Source organism: Lichenostomus cassidix, chromosome 2 (genome assembly GCF_008360975.1).
Source record: "Lichenostomus cassidix isolate B80296 chromosome 2, HeHo_3.0, whole genome shotgun sequence".
NCBI lineage: Eukaryota > Metazoa > Chordata > Aves > Passeriformes > Meliphagidae > Lichenostomus > Lichenostomus cassidix.
Genome location: NC_139482.1, coordinates 18556977 through 18576509, shown reverse-complemented (window position 1 = coordinate 18576509; position 19533 = coordinate 18556977). Strand labels below are relative to the sequence as shown.

Here is a 19533-nt window from a genome sequence, read left to right as displayed (position 1 = left end):
CTCTGACCAAGAGCAGCTTTCAACCAGAGGTATTTGCTTTCTTAGTGGTTTCTTAATGTCTTCCAAGTGTGCGTGGAAGTCGATGAAAAAAAGGATCATTGTTTATGCAGTACATGACAACAAATAATTGCTTGGGTTCTATCATCACCAAAAGTTCCTTAAAGATTCATTAAGTAGAGAACTAGCAGTTAAAAAACCCTCTGCCTTTCATAATCTTACTTTTTCCAACTATTTCAATGGATCTCTCTGCTAAGCCTTGAAACTAAGTCCAAAAAAACAGTGAAAAATATGCTCTTACAACAAACTCAGCAGCACTTAGCCCTTTAAACAATTTATTTCAAAAGAGGATCCATTTAAGAAACACAGTAGTAAGTCTATATCTGGTGTAAGGCAGTAAATGGATTTTGCCCAGAGCCATGCTTATAAGTCTCCCTTAAATGGGAAGAGACTGATGAAAGGATTGTTTTATTAAACTAACATAAAATTGGAAAAATAGAGATTTTGCTCACTCAGAAGGATGCTCACTCATCCTTAGAGCACCACGGCAAAGGACACACCACTGCTGTCTCTTCAAACGCAGCTTGACTACATCACTGTGGAGCACAGTTGTGAAGACAAGCTCACAATTTCAAACTTTAAAAGAATTTATTAGGGCCCTAAATGCTGCTGAGAAACCTAAATTTATGGCCTTAACACCTAATTAGGTGCTAAATGGCTGTCAGGAGAAATCTCCATAATAATCCTGTTAGCATTTAATGCCTAATTATCACTGCAGAGTGTAGTCTGGGCTACATAATCCAGAATTACAATGCCTAAAGGACTCAAAGCAGGGATTTTTAAAATGCATTTCAGTGAATTATTCCTCTGTCAGTAGTGAATTTAGCGACTGCTAAGTTACAAGAGGGTGTAAGAAAAGTTTGGAGTTTTGTAAAACAGTCAAATACTCAATCTCCCACCTCCTTAAAGGTCTGTCTCACACCTTCTGCTTAGACAGAACAGTAATTCTCATCCATATAAAGAACTGAAGTCCAGCCATTATATTCTCAGCTCCCCAGCCAGATCTGGGCTGACAGGTGTGTATTTCCACTTCACCCACCAATTTATACCTGTTGTATGGATGGCTCTCTGCAAAGAGCACTAACTTACAGCGCCTTTCATGTACAGCAGCAATCAAGGAAAGCAAACTTGCAGCATAGGTTTTGTTTTCCTACCACTCTTGGATATCTAAGTGTGTGCACACCCCATTATTTTCCAAACACAAAAAAGCCTTCAGGGCTTTTAAAAACACTTTGTATTCTGAGCAACAATTTAATTCAGCCCATTTTGCAGAACTGCTCACAGAAAGCGAGGAAAAGTTAAAAATCAGAAAATAATGCAATTTAACTGGCAAAAAAAAATCTACCCAAAGATATTGTTAGGATCATGCCTGATACAAAACACAGCTCAAAATTAACTAAACCAGATTTTGAAAACTTAAAAATGAGAAAATTTCTGTTTCCCAATGTAGGAGACTGGTGGGTATGATTATAAAATGAACTGTCTTTTGGGGACAGATTTGATAACAAGACAATAACTCAGTTGAAAGGAGTAAATTTACTACAGCAGCTAACTCTGCAATCATCTCCACCCTGATATAACCCATGGGATCTTAATCACTTTTGCCCTAGAGATGTCCTGGAGAAACTCAGGCACTGATGAATGACTTTGTCACCTTCATTGCTTCTAGTTAACTCTCAAAAACTGCTCGTGCTTTGAGGCCACTGTACTAGGATGCCTTTCCTCCAGTCTCCATCCCCTTGAACTTTCTTCTCTTTTTTCCTCTCTCTGTTAGCAGCCAGACAGTCCTGCTCCAAGCCCAGAACTGAACTGGCAGCTGAAAGCAATGAACCTAAACATAGTGTAAACATTTGTCAGATTTCCTACAGCATGTCCACACTGCATTTTAAAAGTGCTCCAAGACTGTCACCAACCTTCAGTCTGTGCAAACTGCTGCATTTAAACACATCCCCAGCTAGGGTTTTCCCCCAAGCACACTTTGACACTCAGTATTGTCCCACTAGCTGAGTGTAACATGTCCAGTGCACCTGGATAAGCTGCACAGGCTAATGAAAATATTCTGGTGTTAAAATAGGACAAGGGAGAATGGCAGGCTTCTAACTGCATCTGAGATGTCTTTTGGAGCAGAATCATCCCCCTGGGGTGGTAAGATCACTCTCTGTCTTCCTCACCAGACTGGCAAGTTAGCAGTCAGCACCAGGCCAGCAGTCCTTGACTCCCTCTCGGGAATTGCTTGGGGTTTATTTTCTACAGGGAAACCGACTCAGTTTTTAATAACAGCAAAATCAGTTCAAATCATGATTTTTGCTGTTTTCATTTTTTTTCCTATGATAAAGTATTATCACTTACAAGGATGTCAAGTGAAAAAAGTTTCACAACAGGGATAAGAAATCTGTTGAAATAAATCAAATTTTTGTTTTTAAAATCCTTTAACGCCACTCCCTTCGTTTTCCTATTACCTTCACATTCCCAATTCTGGAAGAAGAGGCAAATGATAATTCTCAAGATGATTGAAATGACACTTTCAACAGCCTACCAGGTAAGTCACTGGGACACAGAGGTATTAGGGAAATAGTGGTCACCTTCCTGCCAGAAAGCTGCAAAGGCTGGTAAGTACATTTTGAGATTCATCTCCATTTTCTTCCTGCTGCATCTGCTGACTGTTTGCTTTGCTCCCCAGTGACTACCAAGTCTGCTGGCAAAGCCCAGGCTTCCAGGTCTCCTACTTTTTGGATTTTGTCCCTTTTGGAAAGCAGCCAGCTGCCAAAGTGTGTTGTAATATCCTTGGAAATTAATGGTTGATTCCACTATCAACTGTCTCACAGCTGTCATGCCGGTGTCCAAGGAGTTTCTCAGGTTATTGACTCACTCAGCGATGCAGGTATGTGTATCCCAGACTTTCCAGCAAGTTACCCCCTCAGCCCCAGACAGATGAGAACCTGGCAAGCCTGAAAGCCCTCACACCACACAGAACATCATGCTTTTTATAATATAAAATGTCGTGGAGTTTCAAAAAAATACAAGTTTCAGCTAATCTTGAAAACAGGTTTTCTCAGCTTGGCAAGCTCTAAGTTTGGTTCATAATTAAATATTTATTCATCTCTAAAAAAGGTGACAGAGGTAGGAAATATACACGTCTTCAAAATAGTTTAAAATTCAAAGTTACAATATTTTTAAGGTAAAAGGTGGCTGGATGTGAACTAAGAAATCTCCAGGCAGCAATGTTATTTTAAAAATATGTTAACCATTAAAACTGAATTTTTTATATGAGGAGATAAAAAAATTAAAAAAAAAAAAAAAAAGAAGCTCAATTTCCTAAAAATCCCAGCTGAACACTGTTCAGCTCTCCTTCCATGGCCAGTTACTCTTAAAATGAAATATCCACTCCAGTTTTACATTCCTATCCACCACAATTAAGAACTTCATGACATTGCCACAGTTTCATTATAAAGCTTCTTCTCAGTTGCCCAGCAGGTATAACTCGATTTGGATCACACACAAGTCAGTGCACGACTGTCAAGTGGATTTAGAAAGGGCACAGCAATCTGGAGCTTGAGCAAGCTCTACACAAGCAGAAGTAATACAGGTAGGCACAAAGCCTGCTAGCACAAAATCAGCAAGTCAAAAAAATTGAAACTAATTTAAACTAACAGGGTGATCTTAAGAGATCAGTGGTTTTCATACAATGCTAGGAGCATGAATTCATCACAGAGTGTAACATCGAAGTTCAGCCTGTGAAACACTTTCCAAGCATCTACTATTTGTTTTAAGTAGGTAAAGGATTCCATTATTTCTCTGCTTTCTGGATATCATAATTTTTTTTTCATTCTGTATTCTGATGTAAATTTTTTGTATTCTGACATAAAAGTTCTTACCACCAAGTGCCCACAGTCACTTGAATCTTTTTTATCCATGAGGACTACCAGTTAGATTTAGGATAAAGAGAGTCAAATGGGTCAGCTATAGAACTCAAGGGGCTCAATTCAGTCGTATTTAAGAGATTTTGCAATAGCTGATGATGGTGCTTACCAAATAAAATTCTCCCTTAAATTCAATACTCACCAGACTTGTTGAATGAGGCTGTGAATGCATGGACCTCATGGATGACATACTGGTCTGGTGCATGTATCCATATCCTTGAGTCTGGGTTTGCTGATATGCCCCAGGGAGAACAGGGGCTGCAATACAAACACATTAATTAGTATTTCAAAACAGTCCCTATCTAGCATTTTGTAGAAACTGCAAACTGTTTGCACTGTTAGTAACAATTCCCCCATACAAAACAGTTCAGAATTATTTCCATAAAGAATGTAAGGCTTTTCAAAGGTTGATTTACACAGAAATGTAACCAAAGCTGTAGCAACATATCTACAAACATTATCATGGTTAGTTGGAAGGAAAAGTTTAACGTGCTGTTGGAAGTTTAATCATAAAAAGGTTTATGAAAGCTTAAGACACCACTAACTCAATTTTGTTACTGACACAGATGAAGTATTAAATATATGTCCCATAAGCTGCCATCTTTAAGGAATGACTGATGAAAAAAAAGCTAATACAATTTTTAAATGGTTCACTAAAAATTCACTGAAATTAATTCTTACCTCATTGCAAACTAGCACTTATTTATTGGGCTATGAACAAAGAAGGATTGTGATTCACAGGAAGAGGCAGAAATGTAAAAATTGAGCCCACAGTCAAGTTTCTTAATTTATTCTGATTCCATCAACATTCTTAGTCAAACACAGAGAGATCAATGCTTACGTATACATTTCAAAGTCCACCTTTTTCAGCATCTTCCTCATACCATGCAAATAATACATATTTTATTCACATTTTAACAATTCTGTATGCTAATCATTTATACATTAACTGCTACTGTACCAAGAGATGTTGAAATCATCAATACATCCAACAGGGATCCCTAACTCTATTACTTACTAGAAAAGCATTCATAAACTTCCCACATCTGCCCAAACATCTTACTTTGGCAACAGACAGAAACAGAAAGTGTTAAAAACATGGCTGATGAAAAATGGTGATAAATAAGCCCAGCATAAGTGACTACATTGCTAGCAAGGCCAAAAAGTATTTTATCGGCAAAATTAAAAATACTGAAGTGGTTTTGAAAATAAAAATATTAAAGTTTAGTCTCCACATATTTGTGCATGCTTTACAAGACTCATGCACTCTGAGAATAAGATTTCTGGCTTGTATGGAGGCTATTAGCCCATATCCACTGTTATATGCCAGAATTGTAATGTTTCAACTGGGAATTCATTTAGCTACACTGGAAAACAAATGCATTTCTGCTGGTACTTTTCAAGTGGTCCATTTAACTGATATTCTATCTAATTCCTCTGCCAAAAGATGCCTTTTGGTTAAACCAGATGGAATTTATGCAGCACATGATTAAAAAATCTTCAAACATGGAGTCTTTCAGCAGTCCAGCATTTTCCGGGATAGATCTATCTCTTGGGCTTGTTGGGACATAAGAACCACTTCTCCAACAGCCATCACACATAGATTCAAAAAGGAGCAAAGATAATGGAAGATTTAATGGGGTTCACAATGTGAGGAAGGCTCCAAGACTTGTAAAATGAAAAAATACACGGAAAAGCAGGAAACCCTATTTAAAATATATATTTATTGTAAGTATTCATATTTGCACTAGTAATACCCTGTAATTCTCTGCTTGAGTTGTCAGGACAAGAAATGCACGTGAGAAAAGGGATAACTGAAAAAATTTTTGCTGAACTATTTCAGAAAGAAAAGTCAACCTTGTGCTTTCAGCAAGTTGTTTTGCTAATCCTGCTCCTCCAGCTGACAAAATCATTGATTTCAACATAGGTTCTTCTTAAAACTTCCATTCAGTTTTAGTTAGTGAATTCAAATGCACTGTGTGTAATTACAATTTGGGATGCTACTCTTTGCTCTACTATACTTGTAAAGATAGGTAACACTGTATATTTAACTAGGGTTTTTCTGATTTGGAAAACATGCTTGAAACTATTGTAACGAATAGATTGTTTTGTTAAGTGAGTGAAACTAAAGTGATACGGAGTCAGATGCAACACTGGAAAATAATGAATAATGGATGTTTTAGAAGGACCAAGTTCATTCTAATGACATATAAGCAGAAAGACATTTTAAAGCAGTTCAATCATCAGAGAATTGCTGTTCATTAACATGTTCACAGGATTATCATGCATTAAGTGAATAGTCCTAAGTAGTTCATCCAATAATTTATGTTTAAATGTTGTTACAAGCTCTTTGCTCATGAGCATGTGTAGGCCTTCATGAGAAAATAGAGAAAAACATAATTTAATCAAAGGTTCTGTTATCAAGCTGGAATTAATACACTTTGCCTGATTCACCACCAGCATAAATGTAAGCCAGCCAGTTCATTGAAGCCAATGGAGTCTCATTTCCTCATACCAGCAACAAATTACTTCTATGGGTTGAAAACTAAGCACAATCTGAACTTTTTAAATTAGCAGGAAGAGAATCTTCAGCCAACACTGGCTGTTGATCAGCCAGCACCCAGCCTGTCCTGCAGCAACACAGGGCTGGCAGCTCTTCCCTGGTCCCTGGCAGGACCCTGAGAGCCCCTTTCTTCTTCTCAAGAGAAGAAAAGAGGCTGGTAGGAACCTTCTACTCCTGATTCCTTCTCCCCAAAACAGATCTTTCTCATTTCCTATCAATCATTCCATGTCAGTGTAAGCCTACTGATGGTCAGCTTCATTATAACCTCCAAGTCGACTGGCTTATTTTAGGGAGGATAACTCACAGCTCTTGCCTCTGTGGTAAGTGACAGCAGCAGGTCTGAGATGTGCTTTCCTCTTTAGCAATCAGTCTCTCACAAGCTGAGAGAATTCTGTCAAACTGTCTCAACAAAGCTCTTTGCTACTTTACCTGCAATGATGGAAAACCTGAATCCACAAAAATAATGCCTTCCTTCCAAAGCATGAGAAATCTTGGGAAATGACAAAAGCTGAGGTATTAGAAGAAGATTTTATACAAACAAAGAGAAGGATTAGCTTAGCTAATTAGCTTCTAGTCATTTATTTAGGTATCACCTATGAGAGCATATATAGCAGTACATGCTAGTGTTGAAGACACTTAACCAAATAATTCCATGTGTTTTCTCCCATTAAAAGAATACTGTAGTATTCTGAAAAAAAACTTCCAAAAAGACCCCTTTTTTTTAGCAATTTTTTACAAAAAATACTGAAGAAACTTCCAGTTCATTGTCTGTTTGGAAGACAACTTGAGAATCACATAAATAAGCTGCATAGTGAAGGGCCAACATCTGAGCTGTGTTTCTGGTGACATAGCAATAATTCAAGGTGAGATTAAATGATTCACAGAAAGAGTTTGACTTATTCATCATCATCACGCATAGTTAACTGCAATCTTTTGGCTCAGTGTGAAGTATAAAGTTCTATAAGATCATTGAATGCAGCAGCAGCAAAAGCAATGGTTTTAGCTAACCTAAGGGAACAATAAAATACAGTAGTGGAACATGAAATTCATTTAACTGAAGCCAGATTTATTGGTGATGGAGCTGAGGGCTGACCATTGGTCCCAGAAGTACAGGTGGATGTTTATTTCTTGCATTAAGACTTTACCAGATGCATTCTGATTTATCAAAACTTACTCTTTTTTTCCTTGTCCCACTTACCAAGCAAGCCAGATATTCATTTCAAATTATCTACTTGAAGAAATTTATCATATATCTCTTACTACATCTTTACAGACTTCCTCAGAGAAAAGAGCAAGAAAAATGAATGAACATGATATAAGACAAACAGAGAGGAAGCCTCAATAAAAAGAAGCAGCTGAAAGAATGATAGCAGGGATCAACTCTCTGCAGCAGACAATGGGGTCTGCAGAGGGTGCACTGCTCAGGATGTGCTTTGAGAAGAGCCGGGAAAGAAAAAGGTCAGATTGTGGAAACAGGAAGGGAATTGTTAAGAGAGTGTTGCATAACTACAACGTTAAAAAACATGTTATGCTAAAAAGAAAAATCAGTTGAAGGTTAGGTTCCAAGATGAATTTTATCAATACCATACTTAAACTCTCTTTCATTCTTTTGTACAGCAGAACCTTGAAAATCCATGGTAAAACAATATATCCTCAGTGGTAACTACTGCATTTTTGCCATTTACTGTAACACAAGCTGAACCACATGTAAAATAAGAACAACATTTACTCTCACACATATCATACACTTTTAAGGATTTAATAGGATCCTTCCTATTCTGATAACACCTCAATTCATGGTTTCACTCCTAAGACTTCAGAGAACTCACAAAGAATATTGCAACATTTTGTAATCATAACATGAGAGAACACAAAGCAAAACTAAAGATTAGGATTACTATGTGCTCAATTCTAGTGTCTACAATACAGCAGGTAAAAAGCTGTAGGTTTTCTGAGCAGCAAAAAATGAGCCAGAATACAGAATCATCATAAATCTCTGTGTTATTGCCATTACAATGAGCTCAACCAAAACAGATCAACCTGCTTATGGGAATCATGCTGCTCCACGCATATGGAAGTCCTTCCCCTTTTTTTGCCTTGCTGCTGCAGTATTTTCCACAGGTTGCAACATCTGGTGCAGGCCTCACAGACCTTCTTTAGAAAGCCTTCCCCATAGTTTTCAGTTCCTTCTTTCTCTTGCCCTTCCTTAGAAATCCTCAGCTATGTCCCAGGAAACAGAAGCCACAGTGATGCAATCACATGTGGGGATATGTAGTTCTAGAGGACACTTCTAGGGACTCAGGTACACGCCATGTGCTGTCCATGTGGACAGGTCACTGTGCCTGAGCTGCCCCCTTGACCACTTCCCAGGGCAATACCTGGTTAAGGACATACAGGAATAGAATTGTTACTTCTGTGTTAAAGCTGGTGGATAATTACAACTGATACCTTTTAAATCTTTTTCCAGAAAGTGTTGAAGAGGTTACTTTGATTACAAACTCCGGCTAGATAACTTATTTTTTTGTTTTCTATCCATTTCCCCAGATGTCGGCTGCTGCAAACCATCATTAAAATATTTAAAGTGATTTTTTTTGAAGATGCATCTAGAAACAATATAATCCCTCCTCATTTAAAACCAGGGCCAAATTTGTAGTTAGGTTGGGTTTCTTCAGGACTTGTCCTGTCAATTTTTATTTTGGGATGCAGATTTTACCACATCTGTTTGAGCAACCACAAACCCTCTAATTTCTCCTCTTTATTTCCCATATTCTGTATATTCCTGTACAAGCTCTTGAGATGAGCTCAGCCCAGCATTGCATTAATCGTATAAGCTTCTTGAGAAACAGTTTTAAGGAGATATTTGAAGGAGGTTAACACATTAATTCTGCAGAAGTTCACATCCTGCCCAAGCATAAACAGCAGCATAAATGGAACATAATTGTTGTTAACCAAGAATTTAGTGAGATTTAAAGAGGGCCCATATCACAGGCTAATCAGAAACGAGAATCTTGACACTTTGGTAACAAGAAAGGCAGGTTAGATGTGATGAGGATACGCTGCTAAAAACACATGAAGAGCAGAAAAGTAACTTGACTGCTATGACAGCTGAGCTTTTAGCAGACTTTTAAAGATGATGTGCTGAACATCATTCTCTGATGAATTTAAGACTGTTGGAAGAAGGAGTCACGAGGTGATGTCTCCCACTGCATATCTGAGATTGGTGTCCCATGAGCTGTCTGAGACAACCTAACACTTCTACTGCCCTTTCCTTCCTCTCAGCTGGGTTGTTCTGCTGGCTTGGTGAGCTCAGCCAGGGATCAGACCAGCAGCAGATGTAGTGCAAGGATGGAGTCAGGACCAAGTACCCAAGGCCACAGACAGCAGAAGGCAACAAACTACTAGATCAGCTCAGTTATTGCAAGGTATGTCCCCCTAAGCACCTCACTTTTGTGCAAGCTGCCTCTGAATTCACACCACGGAAAAGCTGAGCCTCTCACAGATGCTTCCCTGCAGATGTCCCAGCATCCAGCTCCAAACAAAGCACCCTGTGTACTGCAGATGCTCCTCAGTGCTTGCATGTGGCAGGCACTGCTCAACTACTTGCAAACTACTTGCATCCTAGGTCTCCACAGTACTTCAGAAAAGTCATAGTGGAAGTTTAGAGAATATTAAGCCTAACATAGCCAGCAAGAGCTGTTTACTTGACAGTAAAAACATGTATTAGAGAACTTTACAGACTTTAGTGAGTGTGCAAGGATTGCCCAGAGAGGTTGATATGAGGTACAGAATTCTGCAGCATGCCCCTGGTACTGAGCAAAGAGATGGTCTCGAAAGAATATAGTAAAAAAGCAGTCACAGGAGTAGAGGAAACAAACAGAAGAGTACAGATTTGTTAGATACAAACATTAGGAAAACCTGAGTAAGAATTTTAGAGTGCAGAACTGATTGCCAAGAATGCTCCTGTCCCCAGACTGGCTGAAAAATTTAAAAACCCCAAAGATTCATGCAAGAAGAAATGTTAAAAATTGGGTATTTTTTTTCCCCAATCGTATAAAAATATCTATAATTTTCAATCTTTTTCACAGTTTATGTGGCTCTTCAAATTTAAAAATATTTCAACCTAAAGCTGGATTCTTTGTTGTAAAATGTCAAGCTATAACCTTAAAAATCTCAAATTGAAGAAATGGAGTTCTTTTGGCATTGAGATATTAGTCACATGGAACCCATTCCTATATAAAAGTTTGGCATTTAAACTACTGTCTTCGATGAACAACACTGAAGAATTCCCAGCCATCTCTACAGTTAAATGGCTCCTTTCAAATAAGCTAGAAAATTGAAAAACACACTCTAAACTAGTTATAACTCTTATCTATTACAGAGTTTTTTCCTAATCAGAAAGAGCAGCACAGCACAGTCAAATTTACTGGTAGTTTGAACTGTGGAAGCATATAAAAAGCACTAACCTGAAGACTGAAGATGGTGAGACCTGATACAGAACAGTGCTGTTTTTAGAACAGTAGAAAACATCATGGTAAGGCATCTTGGCATTTTTTCTTGTGAAAGTAACTTTCTCTTCATTTCTTTTATTTGCCCTTTACTTGTCAGTTAGCCTGCTTTCATGGATGTCTGAGCTCCCAGGCTGGTTGCTCTCAGTGGTTCTGTCAGAAGCAGGAGTTTGTCTGCATACTATCCATTACAGCAGTCAGTAATAGTTAGTAAATTGGAATATCAAACCCAGATATAATTAGGTTGTTGAAAGAACAACCTGAAAGTATGGCCTAATTCACAAAGGGTGTTAATAAATATCTGCCATGCTCACTGACCTCATTAGAACTGAAGCTCTGAACTACTTGGAGTCAGTGGCAAATTCAAAATGTTACAGCTTAGGAAGTTTCCATAACCTAAATTCTAAAGATATAGGAAATAAATCATGCAATCTTCAAATAGTTACAAAATTATGGAGGGGAGGTCAACAAAATTACTGATCTTGTGTTTAAAATAACACTAATTATTCATGGTGCAAAAAATCAAAATATCTATACTCTGAAGACTACTTACTGACATACTACAATTTATAAAATATTGTATTTTAAACTAAATTTCATTAGTACCATGATTAGACAAAGATTGTTTAAAGCGTCATTATTTTAGAACACCATTTTACATGCTGCCAATAATTAAGACTAAATATATGTATCCACCATATAGGATGAAGTAGATTATTATGGGAAATGTAGAATCATGCAATTATAACTCTTGAAAGCAATTTCAACATAGGAAATTAAAATTTGATTTTAAATGAAATTACAACAGAACTCATATAGCTATTGAGCATATGTCAGAGAAAACTAAGAAATTTTGAAAGGAGCAACAAAAAGAATGTCTAATGTGCTCATGAAACTGGAATCCTGTGTTTTATTTGAGGTTTCCTTTTAGGCAGGGACTATCTCATATTTCAGTCCAAAATTCCTGATTTTTATGAACAAGCAGTATCACTAATAATAGTTACGTTGGTCTTTGTTTTATAAGTCCATCATAAATCAAATAGCAGAGGGAGTGGGAATTTGAGAAATGCTAGCTGGGACAGGGGAAGAGCAGCTGGCAAACTGTCTCTCTAGCACATCATGGTCTACGTGTCTGGTCATTCAGACCTTCTCCTTTAATTCTTCACATTTTGAGGAATGGTTGACCCATCAATTCCATTTTATTCTTTTTCATGGCAAATTATTTTCCAAGGTCTTTTCTGTCCTCTCTGAGGGTTGTAAATCTCTGTACTGCAAAAGTCAGTCCCTCATGGACAATTTTTTCCTTAAATAAAAGTAATATGGCTTTCATTCCTCTTCAGAGTAAGTGCAATAAAGCAATACATTTTTTAAAGCCTAGGCTAGCACAGTCTCCAGAAGTCTTGTTTGCAAACAGTTATCAAATATCACAGTCTAGAGAAAAATGAAAGGAACCCAGGATGTCCTGTTTTCCACAGTCAACATTAAAAGAAAGAGGACTGTCAACAGAACATCCACTCTTATTATTAAAAGACAATAAAACAGCGAATATTTTTGGCAGGAAGTGACTGTGGATACTGCTTAGAGCATCATTTCCATTGAGGAACAGGGATTGGAGGATACTGAGTCACAGCTAAAAAGCTTTTGTGATCATTAACATATTACTGTCATAGTAAAGCATCACAGAGTTGTAAAGTGTTAAATACACATAATTTAGTGCTCTGGCAACAGGAGAGGAGAAGAAACCAAATCTCAAACAACCCATACAGTCCCTGCCTGTGTCTGACTCTGGAGCAGTGAGGTGGTAAGTGGCAGCCTCATAGCCTGCAAAAACAAAACCCAGCCCTACTCTGGCAGAGGAGACAATTTTGATATTCTGAAAATGCCATGAGCTTCCCTAGATTGCTTTTGGAATGGCCATTTAGCACTGTAAGACCATAAACACTCAAAAGAATTGATCTGATAGATGCAATTCCATAGCAGATCCTTCAAACAAAAGCTTTTTCAAATGAAAGCTAAAGGTGTTTGTTATAAAATAGGGTGTTAAATGATCTCCCAGGAAATTCAGTAGGTAAAATACTTCAAAATATTATCAGCCTTTAAAAATATAGGAAAAGACTGTTTGTAGTGTTTATTAATATTCATGGATTTGTGTGTTTTTCTAAAAGAAAGTATAAAATGGAAGTGCACACAATACAAAATTGTAATTTATAATTAATTATATTATTTTTTTATCTTCATCCAACTTCTTTGAACAGTTGTTTTGGGGATTTTAAAAACTGTATGAATTCTATATCTGACATTTAGGCCTTTATAAAGGCCACTATATCCATCTACTTCACTAAAATTTATTTCACTTAAAATACAAACCATTTATTCCCCTTCCAGATTTCACTGACAAATTTTTACTACAGCACTGTAAAAGAGAAAATTACTTCAAATATTTGGCTTCTAACCCTAAAACTGGAGTCCTATTTCTTCCCAGTTTTGAATCCAAAAATGTAATTTTAGAGTTATTATGATGCACATAAAATATTCTAAACCAGTTAAATGTACTGACAATAAAGTCTGACTTGAATGCAACTGCAAAATCTTTTCTAAATGTTTAATTCACTCATTTTCCTCACAAAAGCAAATTTAATACATGAAATACCCTATTGCAACCTGAGCACAAAAGAATAACTAACTGTATAGATTATACTCTGTCATAGAAATTGTTCTAGCAGCTCAAATATAAAAGACCATGTTATTGAAACACCACTATGAATATCAGCCTTCAGTGGTAGCTGTACAATCCAAAGAGTTTAGCCTGGGTATCTATCAACACCTGTAATGCCAAAATACTCATCCACATCCCCCATTTCCCCCACTGGTGCTGTACCTGGGACATAACCAAATCACAGGGCATCCTGCTCGGAATAGGAATTGCAGTCAGGATTTGGTGTTACAAACAAACCTTATTGCCAGCTGACTTTTTTGCCTGACATTCAACATAAGCTGCAGCAAGTCTCAGCTGAGGAAACAGTGCAGTCTGCCTGTTCTCTCTTCACACACCAAACCACATTATTTTATTGATGAAGGCATAAAATGTCTTAAAGCCAGCCCAAGGCATCCTCAGTCCTAGTGGGGCCATGGTGTACCACAGGAAGCTGCAATTCCAATTTAAATTGCGAACAGGCACAGTTTTGCTCTAGGCTTCCTCACAAAAGGGAAGATTTAGTAAAATGAAGGTTAACATGTTATATTACCCACATGCCTTCAATTAAAATTTGAATTCTCTTACATTTACTGAACATCTACTGTTGCCCTTGTGCATTAGAGAGAGAAGCCTGCAAGTTCTTCCGCCAGGAGCTGTGCTTTGATTTCTGCGCATAGATTTATTTGCATAGAGGGTATAACCAATCTGAACAATGGTGCAAGGATAGCATTAACCAGGATCATGTATGTCACTGCACACAATTTTACTAATTATATTTGCTGTCTACTGGATGTAAAATTCTCTGAAGTGTATCAAAAGCCGCTCTAGGGGACCACACCAAACAACTGGAACAACACCTTGCCAAGGGAGCCATGAACACTTCCAACTGTTGAGTCACTTGGAAACTTTCTTTCCTCTTTCTGCTCACTGTGTAATGGAAAAGGGAACATCAAACTCAGACACCTGGCAGAACAAACAGAAGGACCCCCTGAACTGCAGCTACACTACAGAAATCGAAAATGGGATCTCTTCTGGATTCTCCTCCACTTGGATGTGTGGGGATTGTCTTTTGATGCTGCCAAATGTCAAGAGTGTGGGAGAGAAGCATGGGAATCAAGGATAGGCATAAGGAATCTAAGCAAAAATATTTTGGAAGTGTGAAATGTGAAGCTCTCCCTGGAACATTAACTCATCCTCCATGACCACATGCTGAATGAAAATGTGCTTTCAGATTAATCACGTTATATCTTAATATATTACAGCCAGCATGGAATATTTAGTTTTATACCCAGAACCCTAAACCACACCTTAATCAAAATTTAACTAAGCAATCACTTGGAATACTACTTGAATTTTTAAGTTTTATGTTAAAAAATCGTGTTTTACAGATAATTAATACCTCTTTGTGGTGGAAAAGAATGAAATATAATTTTCTGTACTAATGTCACTCATGTTCTGCATTAACAAAGCACTCAGCAGAGGACACTAGAAATCCAATAGTCCACACTAGGTCAGAAAATTGATAAAGCATAAGAGAGCACATAAATGTAGCCCCATTGCCTTTCTGGATTCCTATACTTACATGGCTTAAAAGGCTGAAATGGATTAATTGGAGACAAAATTATATATTAAGCAGTCAGAAATCCTCCTATCATGTAAACATATGGAAATTAGCACATGTGTAGGGAACGTTCCCTCAACCTGTTTCTAACTGAAATCTAAACTCTCATGACTAACTTTATCTTTATTTTTCCTTCCTACCTCAAATCTAGAGCTGAGAAGGTCTTTAACACCAAGAAGCCTCCCATCATTTTCAAAAACCCCTCTAACTGTAATGCTGTTATTTTAAATCAGGAGAAAAATGCCCTTTGAACATTAGGAGTCACTGCAAAAAAGGAGGCAGAAGCTGAACAGGAAAACACACCTCATTCAAATGAAAGATGCAATTTCAGAAGGAAGAGAGCTCTGTCTTGCTGCCTGAAAAACCATGTCCTTTTGGGGTGCAGTGTGGTTACAGCAAACCTTTACAAAGGAAACGATATCACTTCCATAAAAATATATTTGAAAATGGAAGACCAGGGTTCACTGGTTCTGGAATGTAAGCTCTCTAACAAAGAAAACTCTTGATGCTAAATAATTTGTGGCTCTAGAGAAATTGCAAACATATACATGCACCTGTGTCTGTACAACATACAATGGAACTTTAGTTAAGTTCCAAAGTATCACAGAAGTTTGTGGGCAAGGTATTTATTATTTTGCTGCAAGCATTCGTAGTACATGACATACTTAAGAACAGAAAACCACCTGATTACCTAGATGGAAAAACAGTTTTACCAAAATTCTTTTGAATGGAAGAAGACTATTTTTTTCCCACACGTTAGCTTTCAGGTTGGTAAACCTGCTCTTGGCTGGCATGTTAAAGAAGAAAAACCAAAGTACCATCTAGTCTGAAATGCAAAAAAGGCAGAAACAGATGTAAGAGTCTGGTGAGTAAGAGAAGTGTCAATGTGACCCTCACCAAGAGGTACTAAGAAGTACCAGAGAGCATAGTTTTGATATGTTCAGCTTTCTGTGGCAGGGCAGCCTGCTGTCCACGTGAAAGTGGACAAGAAACCCAAAAAAGCCTGTAGTTCTTCTACAGTTCTTCCCGTGAACTGTAAAATTCCTCTCCCTTTGAATGCCATGTTTGACTACCAGACTCTGGGGAATGTTACGGAAACAGAGTTTAGCTACCTAGCAAAAAAGAACAATTCTCCCTTGGCTGACAGAGACAAAAATATAACTGCTGTGTCATTCTGCTTGACCTCCTTAGAATGGCAGAGCTTAGTAGCTGAATATGAATACAAAGAGGGATGAAGGATTCCTGCCCTGTAGTCCTGTAGTTGCACCTGGATATGGAAGATAGATCTCTCTATTACAATATAAAGACCAGTCAGGTATTATTCCCTCTTTTTTTCTTCTACTTGTCTTTAACTAATGGTGATTTTTCCCAACCTCAAACCAGAGGGTTTTTTATAAAAATTCATGGGAAGGACAGAGCAAGGAAGGCAACAAAACCTGGTTTTCTTTCCTCTTCTTCTTTCAGCTGTTGGCACAGGATAAGAGTTATGACCACTATCCCAATGAAAGGAGACTCTCTGGCCTGCATGCCAGGAACATCTCTGCAATTCCAGCACATGAAATAAAGAGGTATTTTCTTCATTTCATCCAAGTAGACTGTAGTCTTCTGACTAGGCTTACTAGAAGCAGAAGCAGCAGCAAAGTTCCTTGTTCTAGGGTTTTCTGTGGTATGTATGTGTGGGTGTCAAAGTCTAAGGCATATCCTATGAATAATCATTTTACATACAAAGATACAGATATTGGTGTGTGCAAAGGGGAGAGAAGGCGACATCCCTGAAATTAATGTTTAAAATGTCAGTGCTGGGCTGAGGAATAAAAGGCCTCTCCATGAGCTGGTACACAGAGCAAGGCTGCTGCCAGTGACACACAATAACCCATGTGGTCTGTGCTGGCTCTGTGCAGGGCTGTGCTCACTCTGCAGCTCACACAGCAGCTCTTCTAATGGCTTACACCACATTCCTGCCTCAGTGAGGAAAGGAGGAAGATAACCCCTGGAGTCTGGAGGAAGGGAGGGAAGCAGGCTCAGCTGCTCTGAAGCCTTTCTTCTTCATGAGGTTCAAATCACACAAGGAGGACATGCCACTGGGGAGAGAGATGAAAGGACCTACTGTTTCTCATTGATTAAACTTCTAGCTAGACAAAGACTTCAAAACTTTAAGAAAGAGACTGTAGCATTGTGTTTTCTTCAGTCTTCATAGACTTTGGAGTCAAATTGCCAGCAATGCCCATTTGCTGTATTTATTCCTCAGAGGTTGTTTGCACCAATCTTTTCTGGATTACTTTTTTTCTTATGTAATATCAATAAAGGATCTACAAAAATTTTCCATTTTCTCATAGCAATCTACAGGTTACTTTTAAGGCTGACAACAAACATTAAGATACTAAAAAGTGGAATTTCATGCTTTCTGTGTATTTGGATTGTCAGTGTGAATAAAAGAAAATAACTAATCTGTCAACAACAGAGACCTGAGTGTTGCTGGCACACCCTTTTCATTAAAACAAAGGAAGGAAGACCTTAAAACCCATATCAGGGCTCCTTAATGCTAATTCTCACTACTTGTCTGGTGGTAGCAGGTGAACTGAATCTGAAGAACTTGGGCTGAAGGAGATAGGTGTAAACAGCACACATGCAGCCAACCAGCAACACTCTGGCTGCAGCCAAAGAAATGAAATTTCAGCACTCATGTTTAAAATGCAACAAATGGCCCTTGAAAATTCTGTCCTAATATCCACTAAGGTTTCCTATATAACATGTGGGTTTGGGAGTACAGCAAAAGTGATTTCTGTCTCACACAGATTGATTTCTATATATTTCTTATGATAATGTGATGATTTCTTAGAAAATAACCAAGAAATCACCTATTTCCCCCATTGGCATAACAATGTATCCATAACTGAAAATTAACTGATACTCAGCTCTTATTTTTCTCCATCTACAGACTACACATAATTTAAAATAAGAATAAAGGGTAACTTTCTTACACTGAAAAATTCTGAACCAATGGTGAGGAAAAAAATTATGCATCATGCTTATATGCTGATAGACACCTAGACAAAGGCGTGCACATAAACTAGACATTAAGAGGAAATAAAAGATATTTTTTAAAAAGGGAAAGGTCAAATGCAAAAGAGGAGAAAACCAGCCTGGAGGGCTTCAACTAGAAACTGTCCAAAATAGTGCAGGATAGGCAGAGGTGTTGAGCGATATGAACCAAATCATTCTCTCCTGGGGCCTGAATGCAAACTAACATGATGGAACTTTACTTTTAGGGATGGAAGGGGAGCAAGAGAGTGAGTGTGAAAAGAACTGGAAAAAAAACATTGTACAAGGCTGCATGGAAAATCAGGACAGACAGAAGAGACTTTATAAAGAAACTCAATAAAACCCGAAACACAACAGCTGAGATATTTGTCAGACAGAATGCTGTCTAGAAAGACCTGATCTTCAGAACATTGCTGCTTTTTTCCTAGTGTTCTGTGGAGAAAAAACCTGCCTTGTCTGTCTTCATACACAAAAATAAATCTGAAATCCATATATCTCAACTTCTCTTTCTGAAGAAAATAATCTGAAAAACCTTCCCAAAAGTGAATGGTTCCATGCCTGAGAAGTCGCAACATCAGTGTTAAAAGCAGGACTAAAAGAGAGAAATCATTAGCTGCTATTCCTTTTAAGCCAAGTTGAAAATAATTACTCAATACAGGTGAGAATTTTGCAAAAATGTGGCCCCCAGTGTTTCTGTGAAGTCCTACAGAATGGCTGGCAAGTACAGAGATAATCTTTCTTAGGCAATAGCTAATTACAAAATATTTAGGCAGACTGAGAAGCTCTAGTGCAACACCTGTTCAGTGTGGCAAAAAAAACCTCAAAGATACTGTGAAGTAATAAAGTCAACCTTGAAAAACAAACACAGAAAGAAGCTGTAAAAACACATACACACACAAGAAGTTGAAAAGTAATTTCAAAAATAATATTAAAATGAACGTCCATGACCTGCATCAGGCTTGCTGGAAAGTGCTAACAGTTGTTTCCTATCTGATGTACCTGCAATACTCTAAAAGAGAGAACAGAGAATTTCCTGAACTTACATCATGCAAAAACCTACTGATTTGTAGATAAAGCTTCCTGGGAAGCACACTTGGCTCAGCTCAACATGATCATCTAAAATAATCAAC

The 19533-nt window shown here is 37.8% G+C and overlaps 1 protein-coding gene across 6 annotated transcripts in view; it reads right to left on the bottom strand.

The window, feature by feature from the left end:
- The window catches only part of NEBL (nebulette), a 252787-nt gene that overhangs the window by 6029 nt on the left and 227225 nt on the right, over positions 1 to 19533 (bottom strand). For all 6 annotated transcript variants that reach the window (XM_085050564.1, XM_085050563.1, XM_085050561.1 and 3 more), the window contains one exon: positions 4120 to 4235. In XM_085050564.1, coding sequence (XP_084906690.1) covers positions 4120 to 4235 — 116 coding nt within the window. The remainder of the gene's footprint in view (positions 1 to 4119; positions 4236 to 19533) is intronic.